Here is an 18,303-nt window from a genome sequence, read left to right on the forward strand (position 1 = left end):
TCTATCTCACTAATAACTCATAAGACTGAATGAACATTATAACAATGCATCATCTAAGAAAGGTGTGCTGATGATCTACAGCATAATTTAGATGTAGATGTCACCCAGGGAAGATGGCATTAAGCTGCAAACTCAGCGTAGTTGTGAAATAGGGCTTTGCAGATGCTGGTGATGCTTGTTTCTGTGGTCAGGATTTATCCCTAATATAAAGAAGGTGGCCTATTTCTTGGATTAGAAATAAATTGTGTGTGGGGGGGGAGGGGGGTTAAGATAGTGCTGTGTCAGTGGGTCAGGTTAATCCCCACAAGTATGACCAAAACTTGTCCTTGATGAGCTGGTGTGGATATGTGGTGTGAAAGGAGCAATGCTGAGTAACACAAGGATGGGTAAATGGGGAAGTCAGTGCAGGAAAGGGGCTGAGGTAGGTGGAGGGTTGACTGTGTAACCAAATGACCTGCTTTGAGCAGGGGTGCTGGTCTAGGTGACCTCCAGAGGTCCCTTCCCACCTCAACAGGTCTATGATTTGTGATAATGGGTAAGATGCTGGGAGTGATGATAATCTGTGAGGAGCCTATCTGTGAGAGGGAAGTCAGGTGTGGGCTATCAGTCAACTTGTCCCCTCCTTCCAAAAATGGAAGGAGAGGACAAGTTGGGAAGGAATCTATAATGAGGCATTTCTCTACCCAAATGTAACTTCCGCCTATGACTAATAGACCATAGCTTTGGTTTTTCCTGCACAGGCTTAATCAAGCTGGTGATTGAAAGGAACAGATTGTTGAATGTGAACTTCAACAAGTACAGCCTTATGTATTGGTAGACACTGAAATCAGTGTTGGTAACTGCTTCCTGTGTCCCAAATTCTCACTGTGCATGAGTAAGCACCCTGAAGGAGCTACACTTAGGATCAGATTATTCTAATCACTGCCTGCTTTCCAGGGCAACATCTTATCATCGGGAAAGTGTTTGCATCTGAACTTTGGGGAAAATTGTTCTGTCATCATGCTTGATTCTTCCTGTCTGTGTTTCAGACCAGGATATGGGGAAATAACAGCCCTGTGAGGTCTGCTGGGTGACCTTTCTGGAGCTGTAGATGGCAACAAACTTTAACATTTTTCCTGCTGGATGACTGCTAAAGCTTTCTCCACTGTGTGGTCTGATGAGGATTTGTGGCTCTGTTTGTTCTGAACAGATTAGTCCTGAGAAGTTATGATGGGCACCTCTCACCTCCACCCATGTTCCTCTTGTGCCTGATTTTACAGTTGAAGAGGAAACCCTGATGCATCACAGTCTAATCCAGTATGTGGATAGAAGCCATACAAAATTATCCATCCTCAGTGTCTAATAAATCAGTGTCTCAATAAAGAACAGATGACTTAACCTGGGAGACAGGAAGGTGGGGAACACGTCAAGGAAATGGAGTACTCTCACAGTTTATTCAGACTTCGTGTTGATTAAGGCCATCAGGCTCCAATAGAGGTCAAGTGTCCAGCTGCCACTTCACTGTCTCTCAGCAATTCAACTCCTACAATAGCCCTTCTACCAAAACATGTTGCTATGAATTGGTCTATTAAAATGAATTAAGTCCTGCAGAGTGGCTGCTGGTCTGCAGCTACTGTGAGGGGTCAATCCTTGCCACAGGGTTTCTGTACTTGGGCAGTGGAGGAGAGTGTTTTATTTTAGGTGTTCAAGAGTGTCCTGTAAATTAATAGTGAATTCAGTTTTGGGATGGTGCATCTGATTATGAGTACACCTTCCACCATGAGTAAGGTCACTGTTCTCATTACGCTGCTATTAATGGCGTTTTGACTCTGCTGCTGTCAGCAGCTGATTTGAGATATGCTGGGAAGTATTCATGGTCTTATTGTTAAGACTTGTAAAGATAAACGAGCAACAGAAGCAGCTGCTTTACGAACAGCAAAGATAGCAGTTATATAACCATCCTAAGTTATAAAACATTTTTGTCATAGAAAAATACCAGTCTCAGACCAGTCTCTGTGCTAGTATTTAGAGGCATTTGGGATATTTCTTAGTGAGATGACAGATAAGGAGAACAAGTAGGAACCTTTTCTTTTGGTGTACATCTGCATAATTATTTTTAATTCACCCTGTGGTGTGATGAAGATGAAGATGTTTTGCTGACTCGGAAGGGATTGTTCCTTTGTGTTATGTATGACGGAGATTTATACGTGAAGAGAAAAAGAACAGTTACGAAAAGTGTGAAGAGGAAAAATGCAGGGGAGAGAACTTCCTCCTCAGTGTTATGACAGAAGGACAGATAATAAATGGCCCCAGTGCAGGGACACAGAACTTGGAAGAAATGATCAGAGTAAGGTCTGAGGGAAAAGTAATAGCTAAAAGCTTGAAAATACCCAGTAAAGGAAGGGGCAGACTGCTTTTTCAGTGATCAGTTGACATTCCAGTGGGGTTTTCTTCTTTCCATTCTCTATTTTTTAAGCTAATGAATGGTATGATAAAAGTGGCATTTAATGAAATCTTAAAGCTTAAGCTTAAACTGATTTTCCTTTTCTGTGTTTTTATCTTGGTGGGAGCAATTATTTTTAAAAGACTTCAAATTTCTGTTTAATAAGACTTTGTAGTGGTGCAGTGAACCATTTTATGAAGAAGTAAGTATGACAGAAGTCCTGTGTAGATAACCTAGCTGCATTTCATAATAAATGTTAGGTTGGGTTAATTACATTTTCACCAGTGATTTCAAGACATTATGTATATCTGTGCTTGTGTTAGTGATCTAGTAAGTGGTTTGCTTCCTTTGTTTGTACTGAGCCATTGCCACAGATTGTTAAGGGACACCTTGCTGCCAGTCACACTGTTTTTCACAACATGCAAATCCAAGGTCTTCACCTCTTGTGGTTGTTAAAGATATCAGTGTTTTCTTTTTTTTTCCTTCAGGTAAAAAGATAGTGCTCATATCTGCTTAAGCTTGAGCTTAACAGTTTACTGTTAAAAGGAATGGGAACTTTGTCACTGACTTCAGTAGAAGCAAAGTACCTGCAGCTTTAACTAGGTAAAGGAAACTTGGTGACTTAGGCTTTAGTTCGGCTCAATTCGTAACAGCATGTTAAAGATAGGCTCAAGACCTAGAACTTTGGTAAGCCTTCAATTGCTGGAAGGTAACTATACATACTCATAAATGGGGCCATGTTTCACAAACCTTGTCTCGGCAATAGGTAAGTTATCTTTGTATGTTATAGGTCTGGTCTTTCAACACCTTTCACAAATAAGCATCTATTTATGCAAACAATTCCACTGAAACAGGATTGCTTGGATACCTAAAGACCAGTATGGTGATATTGAGTGCTTTTGCTTGCTTTGAGATGAACAGTTACTTTGAGCTCTCAGTTCACTAGTACTGTTATGTAAATTGTTAAAAGTTGTTAAAAGAAACAAAGTTCTTGAAGCTATTTTCATCAATGATCCTTAATCAAGTTGGTATTTCTTTGTGATTGTGTCTTTAACTTGGAAAGGGAAAAGTGGAAGGACTCTAAAATTCAACAAACTCTTAACCGTTGCCATTGATTTTATGTAGAAGCCAATTGTATGATATATTGATTACTGCAAGCACAAAAACTTAGACAAATCAGGTAAGATGGAAGGCATATATTTTGTTACTATTTCTTATGATTTTTTCCCCAGATTAAAGAAATATGATGGTGTTCAGCTCTTTATTTTTTTTTCATTACTTCTTTCCTGAAGTGCTCATGATGGCTTATTATTGCAGGAGAAACTTAATGTCAACAGCATGGGACATCAGGTGATAATATTTGACTTTTCTGTCATAAGAGGACTGTGGGAAACTCGAGTTAAGAAGAACAAAGAACGTCAAAGGAAGGAGAAAGAAAGATTAGAAAAGAGCTCATTAGAGCGGTAAGCCAATTTTTTTGTTGTTCTTTTTAAATAAGTCTGTTAACAAATCTGTTAATATCATCATGTATAGTCAGGTGATTCAAACTTTAATTTGTTGGGTTTGGTTTCTTCATTTCTTGCTGCCTCTCCTTAAATGATTGTAACAGAAATGATGCACAAACTATGCTTGTATTTCATTAGTGCCTACACTTTCCTATTCAGATTGTGATTTATTAATGGTGTTTTTCACTGTTCTACTGTGTAGATCTAATTTGAAGAAAAAAATAATGCACTTCGTACTCTTATACTTTTTATATGCAATATAGAAGTGTTTCTGATTGTGGAATTCATGAAAACATACTCATAAAATTCTGTACTAAGAAATATTGTAAGTCTTTTGTTGAATTGACGGGAGAAACAAAAAGGAATGAAATAGACACATACAATTTCTCTTAAATAGGAAGGAGATGGCAGAACAAAATAACTATCAGAGGAGTTTTCTCTTGTCCAAAATATTAGAGAAGCTTGAATATTATACTTACACTTACTAACCATGTTATTATTTTTATTATATTTTATTTATGGTTTGTTTAAGCAATATTTTGGTTTCTTTATGTTCATCCCCATTGGAGACAGTGAAATATTATACTGTGCTGGCAGTGTCGGAAACATATGACTTACCATTTTTTCCCTTGTGAGAAGAGAACAAAGCCATGAAAAACACTTTCTGCTTTAAAACTGAAGTGCTCAGGGTTAAACAGTGCCCTAGCTGAAGGGCAGCACTGAATCTGGGTGCGGCGCTTTGGCTGGCTCAGGGAACCCCATTTGTGGATTCATTGACCTTGCAACAGAGCAGCTGGGCTGAGGGGAGATCAGAGTTAGTGTGAAGTCTGACTGCCTTTTTTACATCGCTGTTCTCTTTAAAACATCCAGTGTCATAATTTTGATTCCCTCTTTCCCTACCCTAAGCCTGCATTAAAAAAAATCCTAACAAAAAAAGAAAAGAAAAATGAAGTTCTTCTCTTTCAGATTAAATTTGCTAGTAGAGGTAGGCTTTCCCTTTGATAAATGCTGACGGGTAGAAAATATTTGTTGTGAGCTTTACCTGTACGATGGAAAAGAGAAGCGAAAGGATTTGGAATCTGGTAAAAGCAAACCCAATAAAAGCTTATTACTGTCCCAGAAGCTATGCTGAGAAATGGCTTTGTGTAATTCTGTGGCAGATAAAGCAGAAAACTCTGCACTCCTTCTCCATGTCAGCTAGTGGCTCTTGCTATGCCACTGCAACCGCCTTTGTAAAAGGACTTTTAGGAGGAATGCATGGCTTCTAACAGTTCATGGGCACCTGCAGGTCTGAAAAGTCAGTCTATCAGAGGTGGCTACAAATGCCAACACCCCTCTGCCCCATTTTTTTTGGTCTACTGGTACCAGAGGTAACTTCTAACCTGACTACTATAGAAATACTGTACATAGGGAACTTATGCATGCAAGAGAAAAAAGAAGATACCCTCATATGCTCCAAAGTCTAGCTCCCATGTCTTTTGCCTATAGTGTTGGTTAAGACTCAGACTGTCCTGTGAGTTGTGTTTTCCATAAAAACAGTATGCTCTCCCTGTCACTTTCATCCATGGCTGTTTATCTCGAGCCACCCCTTTGGGTAAAAGCGTGAAGCTTGGTGGCCTATTGTGCCCTTTTACATTAATAAGGTTAGGATATGATGCAGAGAAATAACAAGTTGCAAGTGTGCTTTCAGCATTCACAAAGGCATTTTGTTTTCCTTCTTTAACTTGCAACTTGCATACAGTACCCTATCCTGCTGCACTTCTCCATGCTAAGCAATAAGGTGCCTCTTCAGTTGATCTATTTCTTTTAGAGTTTCTGGCATAAAGGATGAAGTACACCAGACTTTGGTCCTACCTATGAGTGATCGATATTTCACTTGCTGAAATTAATGGCAAAGTTCATGTTCATTCTTATGGTGCCAGCATCACATAATGGATGAAACTGGTAGAATAATGGTCAGAGTCATAAAAATATTGGTAATAAAATGCAAAATTCAGTTAAAATAAAAATCCTTTTATTTTGAGGTATGCAGTTACCACTAGCTTTTAGTCCTAAAGGTCAGATAACGAGTTGATGCTTTTCAGTGCTTTTGAAGGTAGGACATGATTTTGCTTCTAGCTAACTTAAAAGTATAGCTGAAACTTGTAATTATGATTAAATGCATAATAGAAACCATGTCTCCATATAGAAATGTATTTCCTTATTTCAGGGAGTTGCATGAGTGAGAAAATTATGCTAGTCTGTCTATTCAGTGATTAAAATCTTACCACTCTTGCGTAGGTCCACTGAAATTAGTGCTAGTACTCACTGTCAGTTCATAATAAATAAAAATTTTGGAAAGGATTCTAATGCAAAATGATAATCCCCCAAAGACATTCAGAGAAGCAGCTTCCCAAACTGAGGACTGCATTATAACATTTAAGATTCTAGATATTTACTTTTGCCAGCAGATGGAGTGAATTCCCAAGTAAGGTTGAAATTATAATTGAGTTTCTCTGCAAACACACTAGTGTAACAGATGAGTTTGGAATCTATCTGGCTGAGGCTGCTGCTTTTTAACAAAAATCCTGCTTTCCTCAAAGAGGCTCTAATTCACTAATGCCCTCGAGAGTATGCAGTTCCTCATCAGTCCCATTGCAATGTAAAATGACCTGGTAATATGCAGCAAAAGGTAGTAAGTGTTATTTGAGGAAAAACTCCAGTTAGCATCCAGAGAATTTTGCTTGTCTTGGGGCAAGGTAATTTAGTTCATGGAGGTCAGTAAACAGTCACATGTAAGATATTTCTCTTTTTTACCTGAAGATTTTCTAAAAGGGAAACCTCACAAATAAATGCAAAGCTTGAACCTTGTCTGCATTAATGGCTAGACCTTGTAAAGATTTGGGGAATTTACAGCTTCTGGAACAGATGTTTAAACAGCTGGCCAGTGAAACCAGGTTCTACAGAACAGTGTACTGAGACTATTGCAAGGGGCTTGTATCTGGCTCTTAAGATATGAACACATTGCTACAAAAATAATGCCAGAAAAGGGCAAATTTATCTGTGTATGAAAGTCCTCATTATAGAAAGAAGCTTGTTTATAGTGCAGTTTTGCATTTAATCTCTTAGATTCTGATAGTGCTGAACAATCTTGTATCCCGAAATCCTGCAGGCTCTCAGGCTAACTTGATGTGATATGTTAAATTTCCCCATTAATTTTTCCTCTCTGTTTTTTTTTTTTTTTTTTTGGATGAGGAAGGAAGGTAAAACTTAGAATTTGTTAGATGATTCTTTGGGAAGGATTGCAATGTGTTTATCTACTATTTGAAAAGCAGGTAAGGTAAAAATTGAGGGCTGAGCAATTAAACAATTAAGTAAGGGAATGCCAAAACTGTTTGCCTGGATGTCTAAATCTTTGGTTGTCTAAATCTTTCCTGTGAAATGGCACTGCCTTCCCTGTCCACCAACCAAACATACAGGAAAAATAACAGTTTGTTCAGCCGCATGCTTCGATGTGTCTCTTCTCTAAAACTTTTCTCTTGAGGGCTGGCTAACTACCTGTGTGCATATTACTTTTCTGAACTATGCACTTCCTGAATGTTAAAAATCCAAAGAAAACTTTGATTTTATAGGCAGAAAATAACTTCTTTCCCTGAGAGCTTATGTCTTTTTTAATAAAATAGGTTTGTCTCTAATTCTCTGTCAAACTTTAGTGGTGTAATATATTTGTAGCTGAACTAAGATTTTATTTGTGAAGTTTATATCCTCATCAAAATCCAATTGGAAAATTTTTCTGAGCAAGCCTAAATCTCAGGCTGGGAGCCCTTAGCCCCAAACATAAATATTACAAAAATTATGGGTAACAAAGTTGGTGTGCAATCTGGCAGCACTAGTAACCGCTTGTGTTATTTGCCTTGTGTTTTTATGCATTTGTGCACACAGACCTTGCCTCTAATGTAATGAATACATGTGGGTTGAGAGATAAGAGCTGCTGTTCAGCCACAATCCTCTATAACCCATGGAAGAGCCTGGCAGATGGGCTGAGATTGAATCAATGCAGTTGAAATGGGGGGGAAATGTTATTAGTCTGTCATTAATATTAGTCTGGGCTGTGCTCCAGTTTAACTGTGCTGCTCTTCTGGAACTTCTATAGGATTATTGAATGATCCTGCATGGCTCGTGATTCTGATTTAAATGTCACTCAGGAGTACTAAACTGGTGTCATCAAGTAGTGGCTTGGTTATTTCCTCCCTCCTGATTTAGAGGAAACAGTGCCATCTAATGAAACTTCATTGCCTTATTTAAGCTGCTTAGCTTTTTCCTGAAGACCTCCTAATCAGACATTTAACAAAGCAGAAGGAAGAACTATTTATACTTTCAAAGAAACACAAATATTCCCACTGGAATGGCTCAATCCTTACTAATAAACTTTTTGTTTTCCAAGCTGGTGACTCCTTTGAAGGGTACATTCATTGAATTTATCCTACAGTAATTATTTGCATAAGGTTGATTAGATCTGTGGTATTGTTGGAGAATCTAAAATGACAAGCAAGGAGCTCGCATGTCCCCATAAGGAAATACTGATTTATAACAAATCTTAATTATATACTGTGAAATCTCTTTGCTGTGGATATACTTCAATAGTGATGTAATGTTTGAGGAAAGATTACTTGAAGACACGTTCATCGCTAACCAAACCAGAAATAATTTATCACTCTTTCCCTGCTGATCCTACATCTATATCTATCTATATCTGTATCTACAGTATATCTTCTTCAGAGTTTACTGAAAAGCAGCAACTTATTGGGCTGTAGTGAGATTTTAACAGCTTGGAAGAAATAACCCTTGCTCTACAGCATTTAAAGTCTGTTCTGGTGAAGTCATACAGGTATGCATTTGTATAAAGGTACCTTGTTTGGCATATACCTTGTTGGACAAACATAAGCAGACGTACTCAGCTTTACTAGAATTAGTGAGACTATTTGCATGATTGAAGTTGTAGTACTGAAATAGTTAGCTGAGCTGGAATATGTGATTTCATCTGGGTGCTATGTCCAGAAAAATTATTTTTCATATTCATACTCCCACCTAAATTAGGCTTAACTGGATTAAAACCCATTTCTTGAATGTTGAAACTGATAGTTCTTTCTTTAATAAGATGGCATGTGCTTAATCAAGCTCTGGAGGAAGCTCAAACTATTTTACTGCTGAACAGTTATAAAAAGACAAACTTCAGGAGGGTTATGGTTTTGACACCTACTCATTTGTCATATGTGAAAATGTGTTCCTGGAATATTTGGAGCCTTTAAAGTGCCAAGACCAGAAATTATTTTTTTTAGAAGAAGAATTAGCATATTTAAAGGCTGCTTTTATATGTGTATTTTTTTAAAGTTTGCCACACTACTTTAGATGTCTTTTCTCCCATTCCAGAACATTCATGTAATAGCCTTTAGATACCAAAAACATGGTGGTAATCCTATTCTAACTGAAGATTGCAACTAAAAGAAAACTTAATGGTCTTTATTTTCATAAGGATCCTTAAAGAAGCAACATCATCTCCATGCTTTGGCAATGCGTAGACAGAGCTGAGCAACAAACATGGTTGAATAGATCTCTTTGGTTTGATCTCAACTGTAGTATGCAAGCTACAGCTTTGTAATCTTTGTTTAGTGATATATATCAGTTTGTCTACCACAAGTCTCTCAGCTTTTTCCCCACTGGCATAAGATTAGAAGAGCATACTGATAATACAGCCAGTCACTGATTTATAAGTCACACTTCCAGGCCAGGAAGACTCATACTGATTCATTTGGTTAATGTGTACCCCACAGATACAGTGGTATTGCAAGTGATTAGACCCTCTGCCCTTGGGATGTATCATATTTTCATTCTGACATGTACTGTACAGAGTTAGGCATGTTGCAGCATTATTAATTCACTTTCTATCTGTTCAAAATATATTTGTACTTAATACTTCGTGACCGTAAGAGAGCATTCCTGAAAAGCTTAGAAGAGTGTGTTGCCATAATTTGATGTATGAGTAAAGAAGAAATTTGACACAGTGTGTGATATTCATGTTGGATTCCTCACCAGATTTAATTTTTAATGTCTGTCCTTCTTTTGGACAGTATTTCACTGACTGATTTGGTTAACAGTGTTTTTTATATGCATTTTTTCTTATTTGACTAACAATGTATCGTGGCCTCCTGAGACTTGTATTTTGTGTATTTTATCAATAAAGTGTCAGAGTACAACTTATTCTTTCATCTTTAATATACCTCCCTTCTTGCCCTTTTCCATATCCCCTGTTGGTAGAGAGTAAAAACGGGTATCTCAGACCTTCCCTCTGCAGGTGTATGTTGTGTTCCTGGGTTCTACCTGACACAGCCAGCACTGAGGTATAGTACAGCAGCTCTGTGTCTTGCTTTTTGACTAGAGTTAGACTTTTTGACCTCTTCTTTTTGTTTGTTCAGATTTCTAAGGCTCTTGGAACTTATACTGCGAGGAATGATTCACCCATTTCTTTGGACAAGTGAAGAGCAGTGAATATGAAGAGCGTCTTGGGGTGAAACTTTTCCAGTGCATTGAATTATGCACTGAAATCAAATGTTTAATTTTTTGGAGAATAAAGGATTTCCAAGAAATGAGAGGGCAGTTCTGCAGAGTTAAGCTTCACAGAGGGACGGAGAGGCAGTATGTAGAAGGCTGGAGGAGGATGTAAGAAATAGCAGTACAGCAGTGGTATGTAAAGGATTATTTCTAAGATTTTAGAAAACAGAACTCCAGGGTTTTGGTCCTTTTCAGTTTATGCTTTTGAATGGTTCAGATCCTTTTGTTGTTCTCTTCCTTGGGGATTTTAATTCACATTTTTCCTGCCCACTTCACTTCCCACCTACCTCTCACGGTAACAGAGAGCTTTTATAACTAATTAGCTATGCTCCCTGGTAGAAGAGTTTTAGAAAACAATGTGTAGGTGTTTTGGGTCTATTTAGTTTTCTTATACTATATCAAAGTGTTTTGTTCTAGCTTTTTCTAGTGACCTCTTGCTATGGCATTGTCTGCCCTCTATTGTGCTAGTGATCTCTGGGGTTCAGATGACAGATTGAATAAGTAACTTCAGCACTATAAATTGAATTGGCTCAGGCGTTGAGGCAGCTGAGAGAGGTGTTTCAGCTTTCATGTCTCCTGATATGGAAAATGCTGTTATCTGATGCAGGCTTCCAGGCTGCAGCTGGTGGGGATACCCTTTGATAGGGCTGTCGAGGGCAATCAGGTGCTCTGCTGTCTGTCTCTCAGTATCAGATGCAGTATGCTGAAGGATCACAAAACAGGCTAAACAGCTGTCTGGTCTAACCCATTTTCTTCTTGTCTTTGTTATATCAAATAGCTTACAAAAAATATTCCAGATGCTGCAGGTTGGTGGTGAACCTTTCCTTTACTCTTACTAAAGCCTCTCTTCTAGGGACTCCCTGAGCTAAACTTGCTGAACCTTTTTTCTGACTGTCCAATCTTTTTTTTTTCCTGAACTCATTCATATTTCAGACTCCTATGATATAAGGGTGTCCACAGTTAGGCACTGGGAGAAACTGGGAGATTTGTCACTCTTCAGATAACTTTTTTTTTATTCTCAAGCTTCCTCTATTGACACTTTAAATACAGGAAAGCCCTCCAACTGCTTACCAGTGAAGAGCAAACTGTCCTCTCTAATGAACACTGAAACCAAGAATAAGTTTCACTTTTCTGCAGCTTTCTTAACAGCTTCTTTAAATATTCCTTCACTGTTCCTTTCGTACCTTGATAAGTTATCATTCCCACCATATCTGAGAGGCTTCCTGCTTCTACATTAGAAAACCTTTTTCCTATTCATTTGTATACCTGCAATAAGTGACTTCTCTTCACTTGGCTTTTTGTGGTTTTACATTTAATTTGTCAGAGCTTACACTGCCTTTTCACTTCTTCATTTGGACATAAATGCCACTTTCTCTTTTTTCTTTTCCTATTTTTGGAAGTGAGGGAGAAAGAGATCCTTGTTGTGGCTTTGTAAGAATGTACTTATTCTGAGACTGCACTGTTTTCATGCAGTCTGCCAGCATTTTACCCAGTGAGCCGCACTTCTAACCACTTTTTTTAGTGTAGTTTGTCTTCTAAAACTGAATGCATTTTAGAATATTCTTTTCTTGTTTTTTTCTTTATGGGGATGCTGCATGGGAATACAATGTAGTCATTACTACAGAAGAGGCCTTCAGTAGTTCTGTGATGAGTTGTGTATGGTTTGTTACTGGAAACTGAATCAAGTCTAAGACTAGCAGTGCTGATGAACAGCCATACGTGATTCCCAAAAGTGTGAGGTCTGCATCACGTCGATGTATGACTTGTGTGTGGATAACAGAAGTCTCCCACTGTTGCTGTGCTCTCTGTTTTTGAGTCTCTCCAACCTCCCCTAAGGTCACAATTAGTGCTGGGCAGTTTACTACTGTCTCAGTAATACTCTTCCTATTTAAGCTTGGAGTTTTGATCCCTAGAGATCCAGGTTTATTTTGATAACATAGGGTCGAATATGACTTAATGTGCACTATCGGTTCCCCGTCAATATACTCTGCTCTTCAGCTTCTAACTTCTACCTTGCTACAAGCGTCCAAAGATTAACTTATTTTTACCATATTGTGAAGATGTTTCCTATACCGAAGTTTGTAACTGATTTCTTGTACCTGATTTAAAACTAGACATTCTTTCATATGTCTTAGTTTTTACAGTTTAGCATTTTAGAGAACTTTCCATGCTTAGCTGGGAATATGTTTATTGTTTTTATTACTTCTTACTTGAACTTTACAAACTTGCATTTCATTCCCTTTTCTAGGAGGTACCATTTTTGACTTCCCCTATAGTGTACATTATCTTGAACTTTGTGCCCTGCTGCATCTGTCAGTTTTCTTCAAGTCTTTTGCTTAAAATTTCTGCCAGAGGGTGGAGGTCATATAATTGAATCTCATGTACAACAAGAACCTAGCATTCAAAGTGTAAGATCAGATTTATGAGACAAGGGCCTCTGCAGAGTCTTATTTTTGGTATAAGGAAGACTTGCTTCAGTTAATCAACTTGTTCCTTAATTGACTAAGCTGAAATAAATCTCTCTCAAATTAAAGCACGTGCAGTTAGCACTGCTTAATTATGTCAAATTAAATTTGTGCCTGAAGTTATATGGATGAAACTTCATCCTGGAGGTGAGCCTAAAGTTACACTGGAGTCGAAATAGAAATTAGTTGGCATGTGATAACTTTGACCTTTACCTCCTAAGATGATGTTGGAAGATAATGTTTTAAAAAATGAAAATAGATCATTATCCTTGAATAGGAGAGAGAAGGAAAAAAAAATGTTTCTAACACCTTAGGTGCTAAAATATCTTTTCCAGCTGAAAAATTCTGCATATATCACCAGGTCCTTGTTTTATTCATACATATAATTTGTTACTTACTTGTTCAGTGTCAATCTATTTCCTATCCTGTTGAAATCAATGGCATAACTCATACTGCTTTCTGTGACAGTGGCTCAGTCACTGCTTTTCTGTTATTCCCTGGATGTCACTGTATTACAGTTACTAAATGAAATCCTGCTCACATCTATATATCAGCCTGGTAAATCTAAGCATGGCTGTTTGAATGCATTTTTTTTTTTAAGTGGACAATGCATTTGGTTTTGTGACTTTATTTTGTTAATCATTGTGGAAACAAAGAAAAAGTTTTAAGACTTCTGTGCTGTGTTGTTTCAGTTGATTCATATAAACCCTTTCTGGCCCTGTTTCAGGATAAAGCAGGAATGGAACTTCATGCTAGAGTGCCGGAAGAAAGGCATCCCACAATCAAAATACCTCAAAAATGGCTTTGTAGACACTGATGAGAAGATCTTGGATAAGTACGGAAAGACTCCTCAGCTCCCTAAGAGGCGTGCTTTGGCAGATGAAATAGAGAAGGAAAGAAGCAAGTTTATTTTTCAGCTTTCTGGAGAGCAGTGGATGGTAAATATAATAGAAAATGCATTTTTATTTGAGTGGCTTAGCACTGTAACTTTTAATCCCACAAAACTTTTTTTTGACAATGTGTATGACACTGATAGTTTTTCATTGTGTTAGAAGTGACAAAAGCATTTCTCATCTTGCCCTGAACTAACAGTTTAGTTCTCAAATACACTTATTTTAAATTCTCTCCTGAAACATGTAATTTTGCCCTTGCAAAAATTATTGGTGTGAGCAATCACTCTGCAATAAGATGTCTTTCTCTTAAATTCCCTGATGAATGAAAAAAGATGAAAGTAATATTCAGCTTTGTTGGCTTGTTGATATCTTCTGCTACTCGGAGATCTGTCTTCTTACTCTAATGGTGTGATAACTTTTTTTTTCCAAGCTCTGTTCAAATCAAAACTAGCATTTGCATCAATCCACAATGGTCTTGCAAACAGAAAAGCTCTTGGTTGTATTTTATTTGAAATACCAGTTTAGAAGTGAGCTCATTTGAGATTCAACAAAAGGTGGGTTAGAGTTGGTCTGAAGCTTTCTAGACTGTTAAAGCTTCCACTGAGATGTATTTTGAATGCAAGATACTTTATTAAGGGGAAAGTGAAATAATCATTTTGATTTTTTGTAATTTATCATCTTAAAATAGCTTTTTTGAGATCATTTTCATTAGAAAAAATGCAAGGAAAAAGGCCAGTCAACAAAGTGTCTCAATTTTAATGAAACAATTTTTTTGACTAATGTGAGACATAACTTTGACCCAAATTTCCTCTCACATGAAGGTGAGGTTTTTTTGGCTTTAGTCCTTTTCTGAATAAACAAAGTAGGATGAATTTTCTGGAAAACAGAAGACCCTGGCTCCCATCCAGCTCTAGTAAGGAGACTGTTTCTTCAGCTAATGCCAATCATCCAAGTTGTAGGATTGATTGCTAAAGAACTAGCACTTCTCAGCTTCCAGAATCCTTGGATATTGGCATAATGTTATCTAAAGTTGTGTAATTTTATACTGCACACTTTCCTGTATTGTAAATTTTTCCTCCTATTGGTGGAAAAAAAAAAGATTTTAAAGCTCCTTAGACACTTACATTGTAGCATCTGCAAATATTTTCAGTGCACAGGGGAGGAGGGAAGTGCAAGCTAAAACTTTTCTGTTGCTTTATTTCAATTTGACATACTGAAAGATTAAACCGAGGGCAGGATCACATTAAAGAGACATTGGTCTTTAGCAGCAGACTCCTAATAACTGTGCTCTGTGGTTCTCTCTCCATGTCATGGGCTAACTCAGCCAGTGTGCCTCGTTCAGTTCCAGCCTGGTTAAAGTGAACTTCCCATTTCAAAGAAATATGGTGATGTAGTTTGCAGATGGCTGTAGATTAAGATAAAATCAAAGCAGTAATACATATGCCTTATTTGGAGAAGACCCACCCTTCCTCAAGGTCAAAGAATTCTACCAGTCTCTAACAGTTGAAAACAGTCAAGTGGATTTTCACATTTTTTAAATGAAGTTCTACAGGAAGTTTGTTTTCCCTAGTTATAGACATTTTAAAAAATATATAGTATTGGTTATACAAATCATACCATCTCTTTTTTGCAGTTTATCTCAACTGCTGCTTCCAAAACAAAGGCAGAATCAGCCATGACAATTTTTTCCCCTGTTACTCTCTGAAGAGAGTGCATTATGGAAAATGTATTTCCAGACTATATAACCAAATGGACTAAAAGCTGCACAGGCTGAACATTTGGCATGTGAAAAAAAATCTGTGCACATGTGACAATTTAATCAGAAATTCCTGTACATTATGTAGTCAGGAGCTGTGGTAAGAATTGTGTTTTAGTTTCTGTAAAGAATTTTGCAGAGAAGTACACCTATGAGGGGAAAGTTGGGAAGATTAAGCATTTGGACATTAGGAGATGTCAGAACCAAGGTCGCCTGTGCGGTCTTGCAGGCACATAACCAGCTTGGTTTCCTGCTCACTGGCCATGTATGTTTGGCAGCAGCAAACAGCAAAGCCCTGTGAAGTGTCCATTTGAGAACTGGCTGCTGAATCCTCTATCTAGCTTGCTTTTAGCTGATAAGTATTTCTATTATGTTTCTCCTTTTCTCTCATCAATGAAGCCATAACATATCCTCTTGACAGTTGATAGCTAAATCTGAGTAGGTTGCTGGTATGACTTACAGATTTAATTCTGAGAACTGGGCCTGCTTCTGGCCTTTACCAGTTCTGTTCCTGCACGTTGTGAAGTTAAGTCTCATGGAGGAGTAATCCCCATTTTAGGGATTTTGCAAGATCAGAATAAGTGCCTTTACAATATCCTTCCCATAGGTCTTCATGTCAGGGTTCTCTTTGGAAGTTTCTTCAGCAGCAAATGGGCTGACTCCACAAATCAACTAATGGAGTTGTTTGTGAACCCACAGTCAATGAGGAAGGTGGCTTATGTTGGGGACCCATCAGCGCCAATGTTGTTTCAATGGTAAAAATGTAGGTGTGTCACAGAGATGCTAGTGTCTCATACTCTGTACCTGTGCAGCATAGCAGTGAATCTGGCCCACTGATTACACCTTGCTAAGTGCAAGTTTCAAAATGGGCTTCATAAAACCTTATGTTGTATACTGGGGTAGTCTGGACAACTATTTTGATAATCAGTTGGACAGTCATTTTTGGGAAATAGTTTTGGATCTCCTTCTGAGAACCTTTTGCAACAGGGGAAATCAGAGCAGATCACACATTTTGAATTCCTAATAGCAATTCCTTCCTTCAGGACCTCTTTGCCACTTCTTCCACCTCAAATGTCACTGAAATGATAATGTGTTTTCATTAAGTGGACACTCACTATTCCTTTCATTTGTAAAGTAATTATTTTAACTTATCTGAGAAGAGGTTAGATAGACAGGCATAGAATACTAGCTAAAGAAAGCAGGACTTGGTTTTATAGTAACTGAATTTTGAGTAATTATATTCTGTGTATGCAGATCCATAATTCCTTGTGGATCATTAATTCTTACTAGTTACTGTTCACTTTTAGGCCAATTTTTTGAGGCACGCAGTTTGAGCCCGTACACATCTCAGATCAATGGTTTTATAATGGTGTGATTGCATTAATTGAATGGGATTTCTTACGGCGCTATAAGGAGGATCAGCATCAGGCCTTTACACTTGAAGAACTTATACTCAGTGAGCCTCTCTGAATCTGAAAAAGTCTTCATGTAACTTGGTTACTGGGTTGGCCATACCTCTCCAGGGTGGGTGGCTTCTGGCTGCGGATAGTGATTGATAACTGCAGCAGTGAGATGGTTTTATGTTTTTCAGTCAGAGCTCCACCTGGGAGAGATTGTGTGACGGCATCCTTAGTGTTTGGTGGTCCTTGACACCTCTTTTGTATATCAACCAAATATTTACGAATTGAGCATCTGCATCCCTCTGTGGTGCATCTCTGCCAGCTGGGAATCACAGAATCACAGAATCACTGAGGTTGGAAGGGACCTCTGGAGATCATCTAGTCCAACCCCCCTGCTCAAGCAGGGTCACCTAGAGCACATTGCACAGGATTGCATCCAGGCGCATTTTGAATATCTCCAGAGAAGGAGACTCCACCACCTCTCGGGGCAACCTGTTCCAGTGCTCTGTCACCCTCACAGTGAAAAAGTTTTTCCTCATGTTAAGATGGAAGTGTCTGTGTTTCAGTTTGTGCCCATTGCCTCGCGTCCTGTCGCTTGACACCACTGAAAAGAGTCTGGCCCCATCCTCTCGACACCCTCCCTTCAGATACTTGTACACATTGATAAGATCTCCTCTCAGCCTTCTCTTCTCCAAGCTAAACAGGCCCAGCTCTCTCAGCCTTTCCTCATAAGAGAGATGCTCCAGTCCCCTAATCATCTTTGTGGCCCTTCGCTGGACTTGCTCCAGTAGTGCCACATCCCTCTTGTACTGGGGAGCCCAGAACTGGACGCAGTACTCCAGATGTGGCCTCACCAGGGCTGAGTAGAGGGGGAGAATCACCTCCCTCGACCTGCTGGCAACACTCTTTCTGATGCAGCCCAGGATACCATTGGCCTTCTTGGCCACAAGGGCACATTGCTGCCTCATACTTAACTTGGTGTCCACCAGCACTCCCAGGTCCTTCTCAGCAGAGCTGCTTTCCAGCAGGTCAACCCCCAACCTGTACTGCTGCATGGGGTTATTCCTCCCCAGGTGCAGGACCCTGCACTTCCCTTTGTTGAATTTCATGAGGTTCCTCTCCGCCCACCTCTCCAGCCTGTCCAAGTCTCTTTGAATGGCAGCACAGCCCTCTGGCGTATTGGCCACTCCTCCCAGTTTTGTATCGTCAGCAAACTTGCTGAGGGTGCACTCTGTGCCTTCATCCAGGTCATTGATGAAGAAGTTGAACAAGAC

The 18,303-nt window shown here is 38.7% G+C and overlaps 1 protein-coding gene across 1 annotated transcript in view; it reads left to right on the forward strand.

Annotated features, from left to right (window-relative positions):
- Positions 1-3,760: 3,760 nt before the first annotated feature.
- LRRC2 (leucine rich repeat containing 2) overlaps positions 3,761-18,303 on the forward strand; it is a 52,190-nt gene continuing 37,647 nt past the window's right edge. Inside the window, exons 1-2 of the mRNA XM_013953166.1 lie at positions 3,761-3,885; positions 13,708-13,918. Of these exons, the coding sequence (XP_013808620.1) occupies positions 3,761-3,885; positions 13,708-13,918 (336 nt within the window). The remainder of the gene's footprint in view (positions 3,886-13,707; positions 13,919-18,303) is intronic.

This window comes from Apteryx mantelli, chromosome Z, assembly GCF_036417845.1.
Source record: "Apteryx mantelli isolate bAptMan1 chromosome Z, bAptMan1.hap1, whole genome shotgun sequence".
Classification (NCBI taxonomy): domain Eukaryota; kingdom Metazoa; phylum Chordata; class Aves; order Apterygiformes; family Apterygidae; genus Apteryx; species Apteryx mantelli.